At 54.9% G+C, this 21,137-nt stretch overlaps 9 protein-coding genes across 9 annotated transcripts; 5 read left to right on the top strand and 4 right to left on the bottom strand.

Moving 5' to 3' along the window:
* Positions 1-76: 76 nt before the first annotated feature.
* On the bottom strand, positions 77-610 carry IE81DRAFT_94044 (hypothetical protein). Its single transcript, XM_025517759.1, has one exon. It carries the CDS (start codon positions 550-552, stop codon positions 181-183), a length of 372 nt encoding a protein of 123 aa, XP_025370438.1. The 5' UTR covers positions 553-610; the 3' UTR covers positions 77-180.
* Positions 611-1,054: 444 nt separating this feature from the next.
* Positions 1,055-1,903, top strand: IE81DRAFT_329604 (NAD(P)-binding protein; the record flags this gene model as incomplete). The annotated part of the gene is made up of 1 exon (XM_025515156.1): positions 1,055-1,903. One exon carries the CDS (start codon positions 1,055-1,057, stop codon positions 1,901-1,903), a length of 849 nt encoding a protein of 282 aa, XP_025370437.1.
* A 386-nt stretch (positions 1,904-2,289) lies between these two features.
* Positions 2,290-4,194, top strand: IE81DRAFT_322572 (PRTase-like protein). Its single transcript, XM_025513678.1, has 8 exons — positions 2,290-2,712; positions 2,888-3,043; positions 3,146-3,254; positions 3,439-3,448; positions 3,532-3,559; positions 3,633-3,695; positions 3,808-3,990; positions 4,090-4,194. Exons 1-8 carry the CDS (start codon positions 2,607-2,609, stop codon positions 4,131-4,133), a joined length of 699 nt encoding a protein of 232 aa, XP_025370436.1. The 5' UTR covers positions 2,290-2,606; the 3' UTR covers positions 4,134-4,194.
* On the bottom strand, positions 3,851-5,405 carry IE81DRAFT_322571 (hypothetical protein). Its single transcript, XM_025513677.1, has 3 exons — positions 5,025-5,405; positions 4,503-4,848; positions 3,851-4,406 (listed from the first exon to the last, which is right to left on the bottom strand). The coding sequence occupies exons 1-3, from the start codon at positions 5,179-5,181 to the stop codon at positions 4,235-4,237; spliced, it is 675 nt and encodes a 224-aa protein (XP_025370435.1). The 5' UTR covers positions 5,182-5,405; the 3' UTR covers positions 3,851-4,234.
* A 231-nt stretch (positions 5,406-5,636) lies between these two features.
* Positions 5,637-8,575, top strand: IE81DRAFT_322570 (NOL1/NOP2/sun family putative RNA met). Its single transcript, XM_025513676.1, has 5 exons — positions 5,637-6,101; positions 6,184-7,003; positions 7,092-7,640; positions 7,703-7,978; positions 8,056-8,575. Exons 1-5 carry the CDS (start codon positions 5,794-5,796, stop codon positions 8,359-8,361), a joined length of 2,259 nt encoding a protein of 752 aa, XP_025370434.1. The 5' UTR covers positions 5,637-5,793; the 3' UTR covers positions 8,362-8,575.
* On the bottom strand, positions 8,326-10,541 carry IE81DRAFT_322568 (hypothetical protein). The gene is made up of 3 exons (XM_025513675.1): positions 10,173-10,541; positions 9,867-10,025; positions 8,326-9,778 (listed from the first exon to the last, which is right to left on the bottom strand). Exons 1-3 carry the CDS (start codon positions 10,254-10,256, stop codon positions 8,795-8,797), a joined length of 1,227 nt encoding a protein of 408 aa, XP_025370433.1. The 5' UTR covers positions 10,257-10,541; the 3' UTR covers positions 8,326-8,794.
* A 2,547-nt stretch (positions 10,542-13,088) lies between these two features.
* On the top strand, positions 13,089-13,969 carry IE81DRAFT_322566 (hypothetical protein). Its single transcript, XM_025513674.1, has 2 exons — positions 13,089-13,221; positions 13,381-13,969. Exons 1-2 carry the CDS (start codon positions 13,219-13,221, stop codon positions 13,627-13,629), a joined length of 252 nt encoding a protein of 83 aa, XP_025370432.1. The 5' UTR covers positions 13,089-13,218; the 3' UTR covers positions 13,630-13,969.
* Positions 13,970-14,870: 901 nt separating this feature from the next.
* On the bottom strand, positions 14,871-18,673 carry IE81DRAFT_365895 (hypothetical protein; the record flags this gene model as incomplete). Its single annotated transcript, XM_025516966.1, has 11 exons — positions 14,871-14,954; positions 15,063-15,254; positions 15,328-15,746; positions 15,814-16,223; positions 16,298-16,813; positions 16,902-17,254; positions 17,331-17,476; positions 17,545-17,644; positions 17,715-17,977; positions 18,085-18,445; positions 18,563-18,673. The coding sequence occupies 11 exons, from the start codon at positions 18,671-18,673 to the stop codon at positions 14,871-14,873; spliced, it is 2,955 nt and encodes a 984-aa protein (XP_025370431.1).
* A 581-nt stretch (positions 18,674-19,254) lies between these two features.
* IE81DRAFT_93658 (Rad51-domain-containing protein) lies at positions 19,255-20,575 on the top strand. The gene is made up of 4 exons (XM_025517758.1): positions 19,255-19,666; positions 19,789-19,933; positions 20,008-20,210; positions 20,527-20,575. The coding sequence occupies exons 1-4, from the start codon at positions 19,580-19,582 to the stop codon at positions 20,533-20,535; spliced, it is 444 nt and encodes a 147-aa protein (XP_025370430.1). The 5' UTR covers positions 19,255-19,579; the 3' UTR covers positions 20,536-20,575.
* The last annotated feature ends 562 nt before the right edge of the window (positions 20,576-21,137 follow it).

The raw sequence follows: 21,137 nt of genomic DNA, 5'->3' as shown, positions 1-21,137 counted from the left end.
CAAGCAAGGACGTCCGCTCACGGGTGGGCAAGATGGGCGACGCGGAGGCGCGATCAAGATGACTGACCTGATCGCGCAAGCCAAGCGCGCAGCCGTTCAGCTTACGGGAGTGGGGTACCAGTGGACTTATATTGAGTTGCGTCGCAGCAGCACCTCAGCATGATAGCTTCTCCATTCTCATCACGAAGGAAGAAACTGGTAGAAGGTGAAAGCGCAGTCAGAGTCACATGGACGTTGCATGGGCAGTCGGAGGCAGCTAGGCATCACCACATCCATGAGCCGCGTCATTGACACACACACACACACGCGCACACACACACACACACACACGCACACACACACACACGCACACGCACGCACGCACGCACGCACGCACGCACGCACGCACACACACGCACACACACACACACACACGCACACACACACACACCACAAGCTTGTCAGATTGCGCCTTATCACCGAGAGTCGTAATCGTGAACTCAATTCAGCCACACGCACGCACGCGCGTACGTGTGAGCTCGCACGCATTGCTGATGCACCATCACGCAGCATGCGCGCTTAAGCGCCCCCCTTCTTGTGCTAAAGTCCGGTTCGCACGCAATCACTAGACCAGCTTCACAGCAGCATGTGTGTACCACCGCACCCGACTGCGGTGACTGCTCTCATTCATGTTCCTCGAATCGGACGTCAAGATCCGTGATTCACGAATGCGATTCGTGGGCTGGCCGTGAGCTGCGCGCAGTGGTGATAGAATAGCCCGCAGGTACATGACGAAGCCTGCGCTGACGTGATTCATGAAGTAGTGCGCGAGCGAGTGGCCGCACTTGCAAAGGCATAAATAGGGCTGTTCATGAAGGCTTCGCATCCTTCGCTCTCCTGCATCGACCTGACATCAGCTCTGTCCACCATAGTCTCGCCCAAGCAGCAGCCGACTAAGCTTCCCCAGCCTCGAGCCATATCACTGCTAGGAAAGACTAGCCCACCTAAAACACGCCATCTCGCTCAAGTGCCGCATCTCGTCGAAGTTTTGGTGATCAACACAAAAGCATCGATCATGTCAGACCTTTCGAACTTTGTAGTTGTAGGCGCCGGGAATATTGGAGGTCATATTGTGACAGAGTTGCTGAACAAGGGCAAAAAAGTCAGCATCCTATCTCGGGAAGGAAGCGACAATAGCAAGACGTCGGCTCTGGAGTCCAAGGGAGCCAAGATCATCAAGGCCGATTACGATGACGCCTCGACTTTGCAAAAGGCCTTCGAATCTGTTTCGGCCGAGGTGGTCATCTTGGCGCTTGGCGGAGCAGCTCTAGCACCGGGAGGACCTTCGAACAGGCTTGCAGACGGTGCTAAAGCAGCAAGCGTCAAAATCTTTGTGCCTACAGACTATGGAATCGATCTGGAGCGATTCAAGGCGGAAGACATTCACCCGCTCATCTCGGGCAAGGAACCTCTTCATCGATACTTGGAATCCATCCAACTTCCATGGACAGCCTTCGCCACGGGCATCTTCGGCTCTTATCTGCCCTTGTTCCTTCCCAACTTGCCTTTTACGCAAGGCATCAAGTTCTCCTCCACCGCAGAGGAGGATATCGGATTGGCCGTCGCTTCCGCTTTTTCAACTCTGCCTTCCAAAGAGCTGCACAACCGAAACATCAAAATATCAAGCTTCGACACCGACTTTAAGCAGATTGTGGAGCAGGTCGGATTGAGCGAGGATAAGGCCAAAGTCGTGCCCTCTGAGAGCTTCTTGGAAGCTAGCAAGGTGCCGGATCAGAATGGATTCTTTGCTTGGCTCGCATACCAGCTCGGTGGGACTGGAAACGCCCATCACAAGAACGACAATGAGCTCATTGGCTTCAAGCCTCGTCATACTAGTCCCGTCGAGTTCTTCCAGGGCAAGTAGCAGGCATGCTCGCAGCACTCGCCAATACCGCGACTCGCTCGCTCTTCATCCCCTGTCAATCCTGTGTGCTTTCACCATCCCACTTGCAATGCCAGACATCTTCTTGTTGAGGCTGATTGCAATTCATGAGGGAGTTGCATTGGCTCGTATGGGTGCTTCATCAACCACCGGCACTTGCATGGGGGCATCGCAGACAGCATGCAGCAGGCAGCCGGCACACCGCGAACGCTTAATTGTGGGCTTGGTCGGCGCAAGGCAGCGCGCCGCTTCCGCCTCGTGTGACTACCGGTAAAGACTTTATGCATGCAGCGTGATATCAAAGCTCTTTTTTTTTTGGGGCTGAAAGTTGATTGTGATTTTAGATTCAAAGTTACGAGTGATCTTGATTCGATTCAAAACTACACTTCACTGGGTGACTGTAGATAAGACGCAAGACTCAAAGAGTCGTCGTATAGTTGGCGCACACCTGCTCGACTTCTGACGCACACTCTCACTCGCTCATGACTGCTCATTCGCACCCTTGTTTTGAGTTTGTCCTTGACCTGCACGACCCTCTTAATTCTTGGATTCTGAACTCTGCTTCGTACCCCTCTTCGCCTTCTCCCGGCTCCATCGACTGGCTCGCGCGTCGCTCAACCGACCTCCTCCATCCCCACTTCTTACTCACACGACACGTCGACTTCGCGTCCAGTTAACTTCGAAGATGCCTTCGGCTGGAGAAGCGACGAAAAGTGTTGCTCCTGCCACGGCTGGGCAAGGCATCGTCTTACCGCCCAATGCTACCAGGCTTGCTCAAACGGCTCAATTAAGTGAGTGACGAGGATTGCAGCGCAGCGCTTAGCCAAGACCGAAGCCGGAGCTGCGGTCGCGCTCGCCATTCAAATGGGCTGGGCCGATCTATTTGCTTTGCGCAACCGCAAGACCGTCAGACCTCTACTGACGATTGGCGTCGCACACTCCCTCACTTTCTCGTCCTACCTCAAGATGCGCTCCTGACAATCATCAGGTCCAGCGCTACTTCTCGATCCGATTTCATCTTTTACGCAGACAGGATCATACGTATGGTAGTAGAGGAAGGATTGAATTACTTGCCCACGCTCGAGAAGACGGTGCAGACATCCACCGGTGGGGCTTATGATGGTAAGTTTGGACTTCGAAGCTGCGCATACATCACACACACACACACACACAGAGCATCGCAGCTGACGCACCTTGTCCATTCGCGACTTGATGTAATGGCAGGACTGAAATTTGAGGGGAGGATCTGCGGAGTGTCGATCTTGAGAGCTGGGGAAGCTATGGAGAGTGGATTGCGGGAGTGCTGCAGGAGCGTCAGGATCGGAAAGATATTGTGAGTAGATGAGCATGTGCGTCAAGCGCTTCGGCGAACCTCGTCGTGGTGGACGACCACGAGAAAACGCGCAAAAAGTATGAGGGATCGAAACACAGGGTCATGCATCTCATCGGTGGAGCATAGGTGCGCAGCGTCGCTCTGACTCTCGTCCCTCCGTGCCGCGCGCGATTCCATTCTCCAGGATTCAGCGGGTGAGTTGAGCAAGCTTGATCTTTATAGAAGTAAGCCATCGCGCGCTGAGACGCTGATACCACTCAACCACACCTCGCTGCAGGACGAAGAGACGGCGAAACCAAAGCTGTGTGAGATGCCAGCGCCATTTCTCCACACCACGGCCATCTTGCTGACTCGCAACACTATGAATCGTTCTTGTAGTCTATGCGAAACTGCCGCAAGACGTTGCGAAGCGATGGGTCCTGCTCTTGGATCCCATGCTAGGTAAGTTTGGGACGCTATGCAGCTGCGTCTAGATCGGTGAAGGATACACAAGTGCAGTCTAGAGCAGAGCCCTGACATGCGGCGCTTCGTCGGATGCGCACGGCGTGATCAGCTACGGGAGGCTCGGTCCTGCAGGCCATCGAAGTCCTCATTTCTCACGGGGTGGAAGCGTCTCGGATCCTATTCCTCAACCTAGTCGCCAGTCCCGAGGGACTAGCAAATGTATATGCTAGGTATCCAGAAGTGAGAGTTATTAGCGCTTGGGTCGATGAGGGGTTGGATGAAAGGAATTACAGTGAGTCTGCGCTCTGTGGTCATGGAGATGAGCCCTCGCAATGGGGATCTCATTGCTGATGCGCTCCTTCCTTGCGTCTGCCCCTTGCTTTCACCTCAGTCGTGCCCGGTCTCGGAGACTTTGGCGATCGATACTTTTGCTGATGCAGAATGGCGAGCGCTAGCCTTACTAGAATTGAATGCTACACGAGCACAATATGCAGCGCAACGTTTGCATGCGTGGACTGTGGGGATGTCTGATTTTCTCAAGCATCCGTAGACATGGCTTGCGGCGCGTCTGCCCGCTGGTCATCCTCCTCCACGTCACTTGAATCGTCGTCACCCAGAACGTGTCCGGATCCGGAAGCTTCACCGATGGCCTCTATTGTGGGCGCGAGATCTTTATGAAGTCCAGCCTGGACGAGGGTGAACTGATCTCTGAATGCGCGAACGAGACACGGCGTGATGTCACCTTCAGCCATTTGTTGATGCGCCTGCTCCTCTGCACCGTCCCATGGCCATCGGCATACTCACGGATAGAGCGCGCTGATCTTTCTGAACCTGAACAAACCCAACTGGTGCTGATTCTTCGCACCATCTTCGACCCACTTTCGCAACAATGCGACATTGTTGCGGTCCAACAGGTCAGGCACGACCAATCCAGTCCTGTACTCTTCCTCATCGCGCTTGACCGCATCTTGCAGTCGAACCTCTCGCATGTCGGGTGGACGCCCTTGTCTGCGCTGCGATTTAAAGGCTTGCAGGTCGGTCGAATGACGCGAGAGGTACTTTGTGCGAACGTGCGCGTGAAGGCTCGACAAGTCTTCTAGGTGCGTCGTTTTGGAAGGCAAGAGCGCGATCATCACACGTAACCTCTCCACTGCAGGCAAGAACACGTGGGAGCGTCAACTTTGCATCTTCACTTCTCGTTGGTAGCTCACTTGCCTCCCAGAACAAGCATGCGAGCGCACCTGTCAGGGGTTTGGTCCGCGAACACAACAGCCCGCCTCTTCGTCCGCCGCACCGCTCTCCTCCTTCTGCACCCTGCTCACTCACGCTTTGAGGCCACATCCTTCTTCCTGTCACTTCTCTGAGAGCTCAATTTCTCCTGCCGATGGGCGACCCTCTGCAGCTGAGCAGCTCTTCTGGAATCGGGATGCGTCGCGGCATTCTTTCTCCTAATCGTCTTTGCAGTGAGCTTCTTGCCTCCCATACTGAATACAAGACTCGAGAGCTCTTCTAGGGTAGCAAGCTTTCCACACGAGGTCGAGGCGGAAGCTTTCGAGATCAGGATGAGGGGCAAGAGACGCTTTGTGGGAGATGAGCGATCTGGATTCGGAGGTGACTTGGAAAGGCACTGATGATTGAAAGCGATGAAGCCGCACGCCAAAGCAAAGAAGCCTCTGCGACCATTCGTGCGCTGCTCCTCTCTGCGTGGCGGTGTCAATTTTATCTGCCTTCACGCGCTGCTCGTGACTGATGCTCCATCAATAATAAAGCGGCGGCGCAGAACTTGAATTCAATTCTGCGACCCCATTTTTTTTTTCTTCTCGCGCGAGATCACGCATGGAATTTTTGGCGCTGTTTGCCTCTGCTGCTTGCGCGCTGCATACATGCAAGTACCTAAGTAGTTCGTTCAAATTTCTCCTTCACGTTTCGGGCGCTGCATGGTGTAGCTGCTACCGGCTTGAGCTGATGCTGGACACTCACCTCGAGCGTTCTTCATTACAGGCATGCCTTGACTATCTCTCATTACCTTCCACAGACGTCGTCAAGCCACTTCCCGATAGCCACCAACGTATCCTGAAAGCCTGAGTACGCCAGGATGGGACGTCGATCGAAGCAAAAGCAACCCCCTCCAGCCCCCCTCTTTCCCGACGCTTCCCGTTCCGCTCCTCGCAAGAGCCCAAAGGTGGTCAAGGCCAAGACGTCGGGTGCTGAGGAGCTTACTGCCCTCACTGCGCCTTCCAAGAGCAATGGGAAACGAAAAGCCGTGGATTTGGATCCGGAGGTAGATGAGAGAGCTAGAGGAAAGGTCGCAAAGGTCAAGAGTGGCCTCGGCGTACAGCGTGGTGCTGCGAAAACCAGCAAGGGAAAGGGGAAGTTTACAGGTAAAGAACAGATTGAGAGAAGGTGAGAGCACCAGAAGCCACTGTATTGAGGGCCTCAGTCTCGAAGTCTCACTTGCGTTGCCTTCCCTTTGGTCTTTCAACAGCATCGCGTTCGACTCGGAAGACGAGGCAGGCGACGGCTTCGATGGCTTGTCTAGCGGCGATGAGGAGGAAGCGCTAGCAGACGAATTCGAAGGACTAGATGGCGAGGAACATGATGGGAAGGACGAAGCCGAGGTGGAAGGAGCTTCCTCCTCAGGCAGCGGAGTGGAGTACTCGGACGAAGATGCTTCGGATGATCAAGCAGCCTTGGGACTGGAGATGTCGGGCGACGAGGAAGGCGACGATCCTTTGGTCGGTGCGCAGGATGAGGAGGACGAGTCTGATGACGCAGACGAGGAGGAGGGAGATGGAGAAGCTGCGCCGCTTCAGCTCCCCGAATTGCCTCCAAAGGGTACCAAGCTGAGCGAAAGGCAGAGGAAAAAGTACATCGCTGAAGCTGAGAGATTGGAGCTGCTCCTAAAGAGTCAAGGCCACACCCTCGACTCCGACGACCAAGATGGCGAGGAAGGGTCAGAGGGGGATGAAGACAGCGAAGTTGGTGATGAGAATTTGGAGCTCAGCGAGGTGACTGAGGACGAAGACGAATCGGATGGATCGTTCGCAGAAGAGGACGATGAAGGAGACTTCATCCTTCCCACGCTCGAAGAGCGAGACGCCGAGTCTGCCAAGGGGGTGGACTTGCAGGTGGTGCAATTGAGAATGCAGGAGGTAGTCAATATCCTGTCCGACTTTAAGAACCTGGCCAGGGATGGCAGGAGTCGCAGCGAGTACACTGAGCAACTCGTTTTGGATATTTGCGCGTACTATGGCTACAATGCTTTCTTGGCTGAGCGGCTGCTGCAGCTTTTCCCCGCTGCTGAGGTACGTGTTGCCAGAGCTCCAGTCTTCGATGCGGATGTTGTTGTGAAGCTGATGTCCTGCTCCTCCACACCCACCCGCGCTTCTCCAGGCGCTCGAATTTTTCGAGGCCAACGAGAGACCCAGACCTGTCACGATACGCACCAACACTCTTCGCACGCGTCGAAGAGATCTGGCACAAGCACTGATCAACCGAGGCGTGACGCTGGAACCGCTGGGCAAATGGTCCAAAGTAGGCTTGCAAGTCTTTGAATCTAGCGTGCCAATCGGAGCTACGGCAGAGTACCTAGCAGGCCATTACATGCTCCAAGCTGCCTCCTCCTTCCTGCCTTGCATCGCTCTAGCACCACAACCGGGAGAGAGGGTGCTGGACATGGCCTCTGCCCCAGGTGGCAAAGTGACCTACCTATCCGCTCTCATGCAAAATACCGGTGTCGTCTTTGCGAACGATAGCAACAAGGCGAGAACGAAGAGCTTGAGCGCAAACATTCACAGGATGGGATGCAAGAACGTAGTCGTGTGCAATTATGACGGAAGAGCTTTCCCAAAGGTCATTGGGGGATTCGATAGGGTCATGCTCGACTCGCCTTGCAGCGGGACGGGCGTGATCAGCAAAGATGCTAGCGTCAAGACGAACAAGGTTCGTTTGATCAAACAGATGTCTTCAATTCGTCGCTGACCGATAATGCTTTGCCCACGCAGTCTGAGAGAGATCTTCAGCTCTTGACGCACCTTCAAAAACAACTGATCCTCTGTGCCATTGACAGCGTGAACACGCGAAGCGCTACGGGAGGTTACGTCGTCTACAGTACCTGTAGCGTACTCGTGGATGAGGATGAAGCGGTAGTGGACTATGCCTTGAAGAAGAGACCAAACGTCAAACTCGTGCCGACCGGCGTGGAGTTTGGCAGGGAAGGCTTCAAGGCGTTCAGGGATAAGCGCTTTGATCCGAAGATGAACCTCGCTAAGAGGGTCTACGTGAGTCTTTTGTCTCATCGACGAGAGGAACTTGCCTACTAGACTGACCGGGCCTTCTGCGTTTACCTCTTGCAAAGCCTCACACGCACAATGTCGACGGCTTTTTCCTCGCGAAGCTCAAAGTCTCTCCTCGTCAGCCATCGCAAAAGTCTGGAGAAGTGCGAATGATGGAGGATGAAGTCTCTGCTTCCGCCGATGCTAACGGAGACGTCTCCATGTCGATCGACGCAAACGATGCTGGGGCAACGGGAGATCAGAGCTTGTTCGAGGAGAACGAGGAGGACTCGGAGATGATTGCCAAGAGTCAGAGGAGGGCCGAGAAGAAGAGAGGATTCAAACCATCCATTGGAAAGACTCGTGTTCCCCATGGTGTCTCTGCTTGAGAACTTGGGCGACAATGGCCCAGTGCAAGCTCGGACCAGCTCGTATCTGGCAAAGCACCGTCACACCACGTATCTGTGGTGCATTCCATCCTGGAATTTCTCTTGCAATTTGGTATACGTTGATTTCTACCGGCTGTACCAGTCAGTTTTGCGTCACGCAACAAAAGCAGGGCATTCGCGCAATGCTTTTGGCACCATTCGTTGAGAATACAATATCGTGTGACAGGCTTCTTAAATACCCAACCATCTTTTCGCGCATATTTGAGGGGCGCTTTTGGAGGGTAGACACGCAGCAGGTAGTCTCATCAAATCGTTCCCTTGCGCTTCCGCACACCCTGTCTCCTTGGAGCTACCGCTGACCCCTGTTGATCACTGTGCTTTGGGCTCTCCTCCTTCTTCGACCCCTTTTCTTTCTCTCTCTCCTTTTTCAGATCTATTCCCGCTTGGCATGCTGGCCATCTGTTATAGCTTTGCTGTCTGCCACCGCCTTTGCTCCCACTGCCTGGGTTTCCCTCCATGCTCTTCTAGCCATCCAGCCACCCCGCTCCTCTCCATGAGCCCACCAGAGACTCATAGCTGTTCCAGGTCCAGCAAGGATTGCGACAAGGCTGTTGCCGAGCAAGCCAGTCTCGGTGGCGGGGTGCCCAGCAGGAGCGGCAGCTATGGCAATGGAACATTCCTTTTGCACGTCCGAACGCGGTTGGCCCGTGATAGGATGAATGGGCGAAACGCTGCGCGTGGTCAGATGCTCCGCTACCCTGATGAGGAAGAGGAACCAGACGGTGCCGAAGAATTGGTAGAGCATGAAATGGGCCGCATAGCTTAGCGGAGACTTGAGGAAGATGAGGTCCATAACGATTCGGTTCAGGCCGTACCAGTAGAGCGTGGAGCTGAGGAGAGAGACTTGTCTTTGGTAGGCCCAGGTTCGCTCGTAGCAGTAGCTGACCTCCTCAGCTTTGTAGCTGGCGAGCTCCTTCCTTGCCTCTTCCTCCGTCTTTGGCACCACCGTCTCCCGCACACCCAGAAAGAGCAGCGGGAAGTAGACGACGAGGGGCGAGAGACAGAAGGCGGTGGTCGCATTGAGCCAATTTTGCCCTGCCACATCGAAGAGCGCCATGGAGATGAGTATAGCAATGAAGATCATGTTGGCGAGATTCGCTGCGTAGACTGCTGGAGCAGGGCTTGGCAGCAGCGGCAAGCTCGACTTGGGAGAGATTACTTGAACGTAGAGCCCCGCAATGTACACCAGCGAGCCCACGGAGGAGAGAAACGTCCCAAAGCCGAACGCGATGCCGCCGAGCAGGAAGCCAATGGGCAAGGCAATGCCGCGCAACACGGTGCGATTATTTGGCGAGACGGAGATATACGTTAGTCGGAAAAGCATTGGGATGAGTACAGAAGCGAGCAGAGAGGCGGCCTAGAAGAGAAAGAAGTGCGATGATGCGAAGTGAGCAGATCATCGATGGACCACGCAATTATGCTGACACCAGGCTATTTGCACTCACGCCGATACCCGGTCCATCAGATAGAAGCGTTTTGAAATAAGTGAGAGCAAGGCAGAGCGCATCATCTGCAGGTTTGAAGATTCCCAACGTAAAGTCGGTACTCAGACTCGCTCTCCTCGGGTTTGTGCATGCGCTAAAGACAGCTCGCAGAGGTTTAGCCTGGAGGCGGCGAGCGAGCAAGAGAGGGTATGTGAGCATGTGTTTGGGGTATGTCGATCGAGCGCAAACTCGAAGTGGTCTGGCAGCTTGCTCAGCGCTTGCCCGCGGGAGACAGGCCAAGGATTGACACTGCAGCGCCTTACTCACCGGGTCGGATAGGATAGAGGTCTGGACTAAGGCTGCAGACAGAGCAACACCAGTACCCACAAGCGCTACTAGTGTGGTCGCCATCTTTGAAGCGCACGTCGCAGATGTGGATGGGTGACGGCTTCTGAGTGTTGATGGAGTGATCGAGCAGATGGGTGGGTGGATGGATGGGCGGATGGATGTGGAGGTCGAGGTTGGCTAGCACGTCCTTGGCTTGCGATGTCTCCTTCAAGGTATGCAACGAGCGAATGTGTCGCAGGTGAAGGGCAAAAGGCGAAAGATGAGCGGTGATCGAACCGGACAGAGTGAGGAAGCAAAGTAGGTGAAGTGTATATGACCAAAGGGACTCACAGGTACACAGCACTCATATATCAGTGTGAGTCTAAAGCCTCCCGTCTCCACTCGACAGCTGAGAGCCTTTTCTTCTCCTTGGCAGACCCACGATCTGCTTTTCCGCCGGCTCGATTCCTGATTGCAGCAGCTGGCGTCCGTGCATGGCGTGCAGCCACACCCATCCGCTCGAAATTCGAATAGCCGCGCGTGTGCGGCACGGGCGGTCAGAGACCATACGCGACAGACGCGGGCAAGAACGTGCTCAAGCGCGAATTGGCTGCAGCACTGCAAGGCCCAGCCTTCGCATGCGGTGACCGCGCGCGTGTTGCCGCCTCAGGTGCATGCATGCTTGACGTGACGCGTGCGCGCGGCTCGAATGCGTCACGTGCGGGTGCGCTCATTCTCGATAAGAATCAAATCAAAAATCAAGAATCGTGAATGGTGAATAATCAAGAATTTGAGTGCAACGAACTACACTCTTGAATTGAGCTCAAAGATTCAAGGTTCGAGATTCAAGATTGCATATGCGGTTGCGCATCCGCGTCACTCTTGACTCAGATATTTCTTCGTCTCAAATTTACACAAGACAAAATCGGTGACCATTTTGAAGCGCTTTCGCTCGGACAAAGCAGATGCGAGGGCTATCGGGGTGAGTGCCGCTTGTCACCGAGAGACGTTTGCGCCTCAAGGTCGAGCTGTATACACGCGAGTAGTACCCCGTACTGCGTGCGTGAAGATGAGCGCGGCAAAAGCCAATCAAAATGAGAATTTGAATGATAGACGTCATTAATCGAGAATCAAAGGTGTATTCATCCCCTTCTCGCCTTCTCACGTCACGGGCTGGTCGAGTCGGCGATCTTGTTAGCCAATCGTGAATGACAAGATAAGAAGCTTCTCCTCGATTGCATCGTGACGGATTACGAGAGTGTGGCCCATCCAATCCGGCTGTGCAGGGTGATATACTGTAGGAGTATTTCAGTGCGCGCTAAGGCACGCCGAGACTTGACAGGATTGCTTGGCAGCAGCAGCAGCATCAGCTGCAGGGGCACGAGTCGCTCACCGGTCGAGCACGCTCCACCATTTACTTGCTCAAATTTTGATTCAACAATCTTTCATTCTGACTGTTGTATGAATGTGTGTAAGTACCTATACCCAAAGACGCTCGTCGGTTGCCTGTCCGCAGCGCTGAGCAAATGCAGTAAAGATTGTTTGCCCAACGGGTGCAACCTCAGAGCTCGAAAGCAATCTGCTCGTTCACCGCGAAAGACCAGAAGGTTAGCAACGCTCGACAGCTTGACAACTTCACCTCGAGCGTGCTAGTGACTACCGAAACAAGGGGCAGGGACTTTTTGCTCTCGACTATCTTGTATGACTGTCGCAGCTGAGAGAGAAAACGCCTGATATCATTCGTGATTGATTCTTTTGGTTACGATGCGCAGAGATGGTCACACCCAAAACTCACGACTGCATAGCCCACTTCTAGGACGCGAAGCTTCCATGCAGATCCTTGAATCCGCCAGTTTACAGTACGGCGTATGCTCCTGATGGTGACGATGGAGTCTGTGACATTGCATGGGTGGCTGCGCAAATTTCCCTGCCTCCTCTTCTACCAGTACACCGCTGTGATGCTCGTGCGCAAAGCAACAAAATGAGCACAGTGGCAGCGCAGCTTACGCCACCGTATGCCGGCAGGAATACTTTCGAGCCGCCTCTGCGCAAGCATCATGCGGTGTATGCATATATACAGCACAGCAATATCAATTAAGAAATTGACATTCACAATCTTGAATTGCTCGCAGTATTTCAAGCGGATTATCATGCCAATTTCAAGGACAGGATCCGCATAGTAGGTCGGAAATGAATGGCAATGCACTGCAGCAGTCTAAGCTTGACAGCGGGCCTTAGGAGGCTGAGTCGCGCGCTGACTGCACGCGTACGTCCAGGCCTGCAAGATGGGCTGATGTGGCTCGAGGAGCTGCTTGATTGAGTCAGTCAGCCTCGGAGACCCAGGGTGACTCCTGTGCTTCCCCCCCCCCCCCCCCTCTTCATCGCGCCAATTCTCGGGGCGCGTCGACGCCGCGTTGAAGGCTGCATTCAGGATGACACTTGAGCGCTGCGACACTGCTCGTACGCAAGCGGGAGCCTGCGACCGCTTTCGATAGCACAGCAAGTCATGCAGGAGCGAAGATGTTGCATGTTCGTTCAGCGCGCCTGTGGTGCATGCCTTGCCGCATACGAGTGTATCGCATCAGCTATCGTGCAGCTCGGCCCCTAATGACGCGCGGCTGCGCGCAGACAGCGCGCGGCTCAAAGGCTCGGCACCGTGCTGCCGCGCATGATCTGTCCAGTCATCACGAGTGGGCGATCAGCAGCGGTGTGGTGCCTCTACGGGCGTGCAGCAAGGGTGAGGCCAGAGGATGACGCTTCGAGCGGTATCGATCGAAGCAGCGGTTGCGGCTGCTCGTCTCGATCATTTGACGCTTACCGCGTACAGGCTGCCGCGCTCTCTTCAGTGGGGCGACAACTGAGTTGAGCATGCAGAAGCGATCGCTTTGCAAATCTGCCACTTCATCATCCTTCCTGCAATCCTCCATCATTCCTCATCTTTGCATCCACAATCAACACGCGTTCATCGCACACCGAATCGAGCAAAAGCTTTCTTTGCTCCTCCTTTGCACACAACTCACACACCTACCAGACCTCAGCATCCACCATGGTGCGTATCTCGCACGACTCCTTGTTGCTAGGCACGTTAGCGCTCCCTTGCTACGTGTCGAGGGACAGTCGCAGGAGCACTTGCAAACCGCTTAGCTTCCTCGATGCGTATGACTGACCTTTGCGCATTTGGCTGTCCATCTGCCACCGTCTCCACCAGGGTTCCTGCCTCTCCTCTCCCTCCAAGAAGGACCTCAAGCGAACCGACACCAAGGGTTCCAAGAGCGGCAACGACCTTCAACGTACCACTTCCTCCTACCACGGAAGCGTCGCCGATGGTATGCGCTACTCTGACCGCACTTCGGGAGCCGAGAGGGAACGTTTGACCGCTAGTCAACTTCACAAGTCCAAGACTCTCGAGGAACGTCTCAAGCAGGCCGAGAAGGAGAACAGGACTAGACAAGGATAAATGGCGAAGCACTAGCCTTAGAGGATTCTGTGGGCTCAGGTGCCCTCTCTTTTCTATGCGGCTCAGATGCTTCGATCTTGGGTCATCTACAAACACGACAGCCAATCTAGAGATGCAGCCAAGCCTTACCAGCATCACGCTCTCAGCTCACACATATCCAACCAGCTCATTCTCGTCCACAATCACATGACTTCCACTCGTAGCAATCATCTTGTCTCTTCAATTGTCCAAAACCAGCTTCCTCTAGCGACCGTCAATGTGCTCCGTATTGAGCGGCCGAACGAGCTTTGGCAAGGGTCGGTTGGTCCAAATTGCGCGGGACAGGCACGCGCACGTACATGGTGAGTAGCGGGACTGCTTCGCGATGGGCAGCACTGGAGAGCAGGACGGCAGACAGTGACCCACGAAGTCGAAGGAACGCCAACCACCTGATCAACGGAACGTCGGCGAGGGCGGGGTGATGTCTAGTTGGACAAACGGACCTTTGCTGCCGAATCGGTAGCGCCGCAGATGTGTGTTCGATTGGGGTGCCCGTGCCACTACTTCTAGCCACACGTGGCGCTGGTAGCTGTCAAACAGACGATTCGGGCGGTCGTGAAATCTCGACGGGCTTCATCAGCCCGGAGCACAGCACGCATCAGATCTCAAGTCGCACCACTAACACGAGTATGGCCTATCTTTTCCAGATGCCGCGACCCCATCCTGCCGACCGCACCGCCGCCAATGCTCGATTCGTCCAACCAGCTCGATCGCGATCGACGAACAGACTCTGTCGTATCCATCTCTTCCCTTCCAGCTGTTGCTACCAGTTGGAAGGGTTCTCATTTACACCACTACCATTCCTTTTCTGTGCATATGTTCAGCTCACCCCTCGAGGGTTGTGCGACCTACCCGAACGCTTTTACAACCCCCAATCACCCCACACTACGTTTGCCCCCTTTCCTACCGTTGACGCTTCGCTCTTGATTTGACCACAAATTCCCGCGCAATCCATATCCATCTCTTATTCCAGCTCGTCTCTCCGCCAATCTCTGAGGGAACCAGCAGGCATTGGCGCCCCTTTTGAGGCTGCACTCCGGCGCCCTCGGGCTATCGCCGAATTGAAAGCGCGCTACTGATCAAGACGTTTGCGCGCCGATTCGTGTAAGCTGCGACGAGCCTGATAGGTAGTATACAGCAAGGTGCTCAGCTTCAGACCGAGCAGCAAGGGCAGGAGAGTCCAGAGGCTTGTGAACGAGGCGTCAGGCGTTGATGAGCCTTTGCATCAAAGGTTGCGCAGCGGGGTTCTCTGTGCTTGCCAGCAAGCTGACGACATCTTTGAAGTTCTAGCGTATGGTCAAAAGGGAACAAGTCACGAGTCTCGCTGAGCGTCAGCCAAAGGGGCAGTCCGGGCGCAGACTTCAAGAGGGCCAAACCAATGGCACCCAACTCACCCTCAATCGCGATTCCCAACTCTTCTCGTACTTGTGCAAGAAGGGCATCAAATCTTGCGTCAGGGTCACGCCGCTCTCTTCACCAGCTTGCGCAGCAGCGAGGTAGTGTGACCTTTCGATTGTGAGCTGGTCGACTAGCTGGTTATGCCTGTCGATGAAGAGTCCAATCGTCGAAGTCAACTTCTGTAGGGCCTGCAGTCACCGCGAAAGGCGTCGTCAGTACGTGTCGGATGCCGTGCACGAATTGCCCTGCCGTTCAACTCACGTCTACGAGTCGAGTGTCAGTAAGCATGCACTCTTTCCTGCAGACATTGAGGAAGTTGAAGTGATCATGCATCAGACCATCCACAGTCTTTGCGTTCTCCAACTTCTCCTCGAGATTCTTCCAATTTGGTTCAAGCACTTCCGCAGTGATGAAAGCGATCATCGATTGTATCAAGTAGAGCATCCTGTGTCGCAGTCGGAACACGCACTTCTTCCATTGCTCCAAGGCTGGGAAAGATGCAAGCTTCTCTCTCCATATTGTGCCCGAGTGCACAAGCCACAATGCCGACAAACTCCCTTCGAGCGTCTTCAGGTGGATCAGCGGTCGCTGCAGAAACTGCCAGCGCAGAATGGCCTTCTTGGAGATGACGAGAGAAGCTGGGAATTGCACCGAGAAGCTGAACTGAAGCAGCTCGAGTACTGTTGAGCGAGAAAGAAGTCAGATACCATACAGCACTCCCTTGATCCTCAGACCAGAGATACACACTCGCTATTGTGTCGTGGTTGCGATCTTTTGCTCTTCGAGCCAGTTGCTCGCGAGCAGCCTCGACGCCACCTTTGGTCTCCGCAATGCGTTTGAGCTGATCGTAAGCATTCTCCGTCGCCAGCTCAATTTTGACATCCTCGCGGTACGGGTCCGTGAAGCCAACGGTGGAAGAGCTGCCGAGCACAAGGCCCAAATGACTTTGCAGGCGGTTCCCAGTAGTGTCGCGAATATGTGTAGGATTGATTTTCTGCCTGAGCTCCTTGCCAGCCGCTTCTACAAATGACGAGAAAAAGTCCGACGAAGACATAAGAAAGTAGTGGCGCATAGAGTGCATCCGAGGCACAATGCTGTGATCAACAAGGAGTAGTCGCAATAGCGCTTTGTTGGCGCGCTCGTACGCCTCTTGGATCCTACGAAGGAAGCTGTGCGAGGGCAAAACTTAGTGACCAGTGTCTGTCTGCCATCATCACGCGAGGCCACTCACCCTTGGTCGCTCATCAAGTCGCCGTCAACCTCTGGCGAGACATCGACATTGTCAAGGCCGCTTTCTGCTCGCCTGTCCTCGATTGCACCGGCACCTCCTCTCTTCCCGGTATTGCGAACGTCCTTTCCGCACTCTCGGATCACGTTGAGATACTTTCCGGCAAGCAAAATTTTCTCTCGCCAAGGCATCAGGAACGAAGGTATCCTAGCCCCGCCGGTGAGAAAGCCCCTAGCTCCAAGCTCTTCGTCTTCGTGCGCCAAGTCTATGCCTCTTTGCTCGCGCTGCTCCCTTTGCTCGCGGACCAAGTCATCACGCAAGGTGTATTTGCGATCCCAGTACTCGTCGGTTGGGTCCGATTCCAGGCTCGCCACGTTCACATGCGCATCCTCGGCGATCATGAACTCGTCATAGGTGTCCGATAATTCGCCAGTAGTGATCCATCGCAGCATGATGCGACCATACGGCTCGGAAGCCCTTTGAAAGAGCGTCATGAAGAGCTTGTGGGCCGTGGTATCCCTGCACTTGACAAGCACGCTTTAGTGACCCGAGCAGACCCCCTTCGGCCTGGAAGCTCGGACATACTCACCCTCGCATTTTTTCGCACCTCTCCCACACCATCGCTAGAATTTCGCCTCCTTTCACTGGACCACCTGGGACAGTCTCCAAAGCGTCTTCCGCTCCGTCGTCATCGTCCAAGCCAAGCGCCTCCCGCCTGTTGCGCTCAAGACTCCCATCGTCATCATCGCTCGGTTCATCGTCGTCGTCTTCGTCGGTTTCCTCCTCGCTGTCCTCGCTCATCAGAGCTGCGTGGGTGATATCTCTGATCGCGCTCGTCAATCCGTGCACGAGCTGCAATGTGCGCAATGTCGGAGTGATATAGTAGAAGAGACGCTGCAAAGTAAGGTCCCTGGAGATGCGTAGCTGGTGCTCGAGCTGCACCAGGAGTGTTTGATAATCCTGTCACGAAGAAAGTGCAAACTCGTATGCGGGTCTCGATCCGTTTCGTATCCCGAAGAGCGGCACATGTACGCACCTTGAGAAGCTCACGGATCGCTGAGCACAAAGCGTGCATGACAGTGCCAGCCTCCAAGGTTCCTTTGGCGTCAATAAAGGCAAAGACAGATGTGTAGTACGTGGCAAGCGGCAGTATCCTGTCGACGGAGTCTCTCAGCGATGGATCTGGAGCAGATGTAGAGCGCTTGAAGGTCAGCAACCTCGTCTGACTACCCCCGCCAACATCCACTCACCCAACGCGGGGTCGACAGACCAGGTGGCACCGCGAAGTTGAGAAGCGGGGCTGTCAGGCTTGTACCGGTCCTCGTACGTGATGTACTGCCCTTCCAGGCCCTAATTGCCCGAGCGGTCAAGTGTGAGCTATCGTGAAGAAAGAGTCGCCAAGCGGAGCGTTATGACTCACTGCTAGCACGTTCAGCAAATCATGCAATATGAGGGCCTCCTGGGTTTCCCTATCTGCAAGGCCAATTGGCGTTCCATCTTCATCTCGTGTCTGCGCGCCGACCTCAGTCAAATCCCCTGCCGAAGCGTCGTCATCCCGCCTAGCAGTCATTTTGGGTTTCCTTGGAGCTGCACCTCTGATTTTGTGGGGTGTGGCAGCCGGAACGCGTCTGGTAAGAGGGTTGAAAATGGTTGAAGCTTCGTGCGCGAAGGAGTCTTGCCCGACTGAAGGTGGGCGAAAGCGTCGTTGCAGGGCAACCGGTCGGCGCGAGACAAAATCGACACAGTCAGTACGCTCTCATCGCTCTTCGTCGCAAGATGCGCATACCCACCTTTGTCGCGACCCTTCAGCTGTCGCCTAGCCACCTTTGCCATCGTCGGCCCATCAGGCCCGAGCCCTGGACCCTTGCTCAGACCTTCACTCCAATCGTTTCGCTTGATGGTCTTGAGCCAGTACTCCGTCTTCAGATGATTGTCTCCGAGTCCACCTGTCCATCTCGAGCCGCCTTCGCCTTCCTCGCCGATCGTGTAGGGCGCTGCGTTCTGCTCTTCGCGAGCATCGACCTGTCCGTGCACGCCAACAGGCGGGCTACTCGTCGCAGCGCCCGGGCCAGGAACGGAGTCGATGGAGCCGCTCCTCAGATGCGGGAAGCGCTCGCTACCCTTCTTGACAGAGCTGAGATTCTTCAGCATCTTTCGAGACGGGATTAAGTCGACGCCAATGTCAGCCTACCTCTGTCGCGAGTCATTGCTGGCGAGGATGCGCGCACGGTCCACCGTGCTGATCCTCTCTTCCGATGAGATCCTCACCTTGTCGAATTTCTTTGCGCTGACCTGCTTGGTCGATCTGCGCACCCTGGTACGGGCAGCAGGGGTCTCGAAAACCCCCGCTGCCGATGGTCCCGCTCTCGAATCGGTCATCACGCTTGTCGTCTGCGAGCCCCGACAGACGCGCGTCTCAAGCGTCTCCTAGTCGATAGTCTGAGTCAAGGCTCCGCTGATGTGCGCTTCGCTGATTTCTGCTCTGCTGATGTACGTCTCAGATATGCTTGGTGTCTCACAGGGTTGGCGTGAGTGGTTTGAGAGGCTTGTGAGACTTGATCTGCCGTCGCTGCTGCTTGCGTGGTGTGGCCAAAAGCAGAACCTCATGCTGTCCGTCTGCGAAACCACATCACCGGCAAATCTTGAGCGTTCGCGAGAGCGGATCGATGGAGAGGTGCGACGCGTGACGCGTCTCGCGATGCGGGCGCGCGGGCGCGCCACAGCAGTGCTATGTATAATACTCATGCAGCATCAGCAGCACAGCAGCAGCAGCGCGCGCACACGCTTGACTTGCGGCAGCGGTGGCACGCGTGCGTCCAACACTTGCGGCTGCGCATCCGAGCACCGGGCACGCGGGCTGTGTGGGTTTCTGGTGCAGGTGTTGGAGTGCTGATGGCTCGCAAAATCCGCTTTGAAACGGAAGTCTCAGGAGGACCTTGTGGCGCTGACCAACCTCGTTCCTCACCACCACACCGCCTGTCACAAGCACGAGTCAGCACACACCTGCAATCTCGCTCACCCATCGCCACTTCATTTTGCATCTTATTCATACAAATCCACACTGCCTTCATCCGAAGCTTGAGCCCCTCAGCATACACCCAGGCTATCGGTGGCAAACCGAGTGGTCGCACCTTGCTCTGCGAGAGGTTTTCAAGAGCTGTGACCCTGTGAATCGCCTCATTCTGGGCTGTGGAACGTTTTCTCATTCTTCTTCTACCGCGTATACAGGGCGTTCATCGCCCTTGTGTTACAGCATTTTAAGCGAGCTCCTCCTGCTACGCAAGGATGTCTGACCAGCAGAGACCAACACAGGGCGAAGAGGGAGGGTTCGAAGATGATGTTGCCGGACCCATGCTGGTCCAAAAGCTAGAGGTGCGTGCACTGAATCAGCGGCGGGGTCACGTTACATGTTTGCGCGATGCTTTCAAGGCAGTCGGCTGGATCACCACTGAAGCTCTCTGGTGCTCACCTCGATCGTCATTTGGTGGCCGTAGGAATTTGGTATCTCTTCCTCAGACACAAAGAAGCTGGCAGAGGCAGGATACTACACGGTCGAAAGCGTCGCCTTCACACCTCGCAAAACACTGCTCACTGTAAAAGGCATCAGCGAAGCGAAGGCCGATAAGATCATTGCAGAGGGTAAGAGATCCGTCTAGTGGCATAAGGGTTCAATCGATGCGTCGGAGGAAAGCTGACTCTAGGCTCCTATGCAGCCTCGAAGCTCGTGCCGATGGGCTTTACAACCGCGACGGAGTACCATCAGAGACGGACGGAGCTCGTAACGATTACTACAGGCTCGAAGAATTTGGACAACATTCTTGGCGGCGGCATGGAGACTGGCAGCATCACTGAGCTGTATGGAGAATTTAGGACGGGCAAAAGTCAGTTGTGTCACACCCTTGCGGTGACTTGCCAGGTGCGTTTCGAATGTATGCACCTCTGTGTTCCCACTCAGCTCACATCGCTTGGCATGCTTGCAGCTGCCCATTGATATGGGTGGAGGCGAAGGCAAGTGCTTGTTCATCGATACGGAGGGCACGTTTGTGAGCTTCTGTGGACCGTGTCAAGCATGTATGCGCCACTGACAATCATCAGACGTTCGTCACAGCGTCCTGTACGATTGCTAGCTGTTGCGGAGCGCTTCGGTCTTAATGGCGAGGAAGTTCTCGACAATGTGGCTTACGCCAGGGCTTATAATGCCGACCACCAGCTGCAATTGCTGATTCAAGCAGCGGCGATGATGGCCGAGTCTCGTTTCTCCCTTCTAGTGGTCGACTCGCTCACTTCGCTCTACCGCACGGACTTTGCTGGAAGAGGAGAGCTAAGTGCTAGGCAGACCCACCTCGCTCGCTTCTTGAGAGGCTTGATGCGCCTCGCAGACGAGTTCGGCGTGGCTGTCGTCATCACCAATCAGGTGGTAGCGCAGGTCGATGGAGGACAATATGCGGGTGCAGACGCGAAGAAGCCAATCGGAGGAAATATCGTTGCGCATGCCAGCACTACCCGGTGAGTCTCGGAACGAGAAACTTCCACATCATGACCCTTGGTATACGCCCCTTCGGAGCAGCACCTTGCTGACAATACTCGCTCCTACAATCTAGCCTGAACTTCCGCAAAGGTCGAGGCACTCAACGCATCTGCCGAATCGCCGATTCTCCATGTCTCCCCGAGGCTGACGCGGTTTTCAGCATCGGTCCAGAGGGAATAACTGACCCCGTAAGTGACACTGCTATGAAAGCTCGCGCGCGAAGAACAACTCGTGGCTGATTTCTGTTGCATTGCATGCGTCCAGACCGAGTAATGGCAGCGCGGCACCATAGATCGCACAGTAGCCTACTTTCTC

This window comes from Ceraceosorus guamensis (genome assembly GCF_003144195.1).
Source record: "Ceraceosorus guamensis strain MCA 4658 unplaced genomic scaffold IE81scaffold_21, whole genome shotgun sequence".
NCBI lineage: Eukaryota > Fungi > Basidiomycota > Exobasidiomycetes > Ceraceosorales > Ceraceosoraceae > Ceraceosorus > Ceraceosorus guamensis.
Note: the sequence above shows the minus strand (reverse complement) of the source record. Positions and strands in the feature narration are given on the sequence as shown.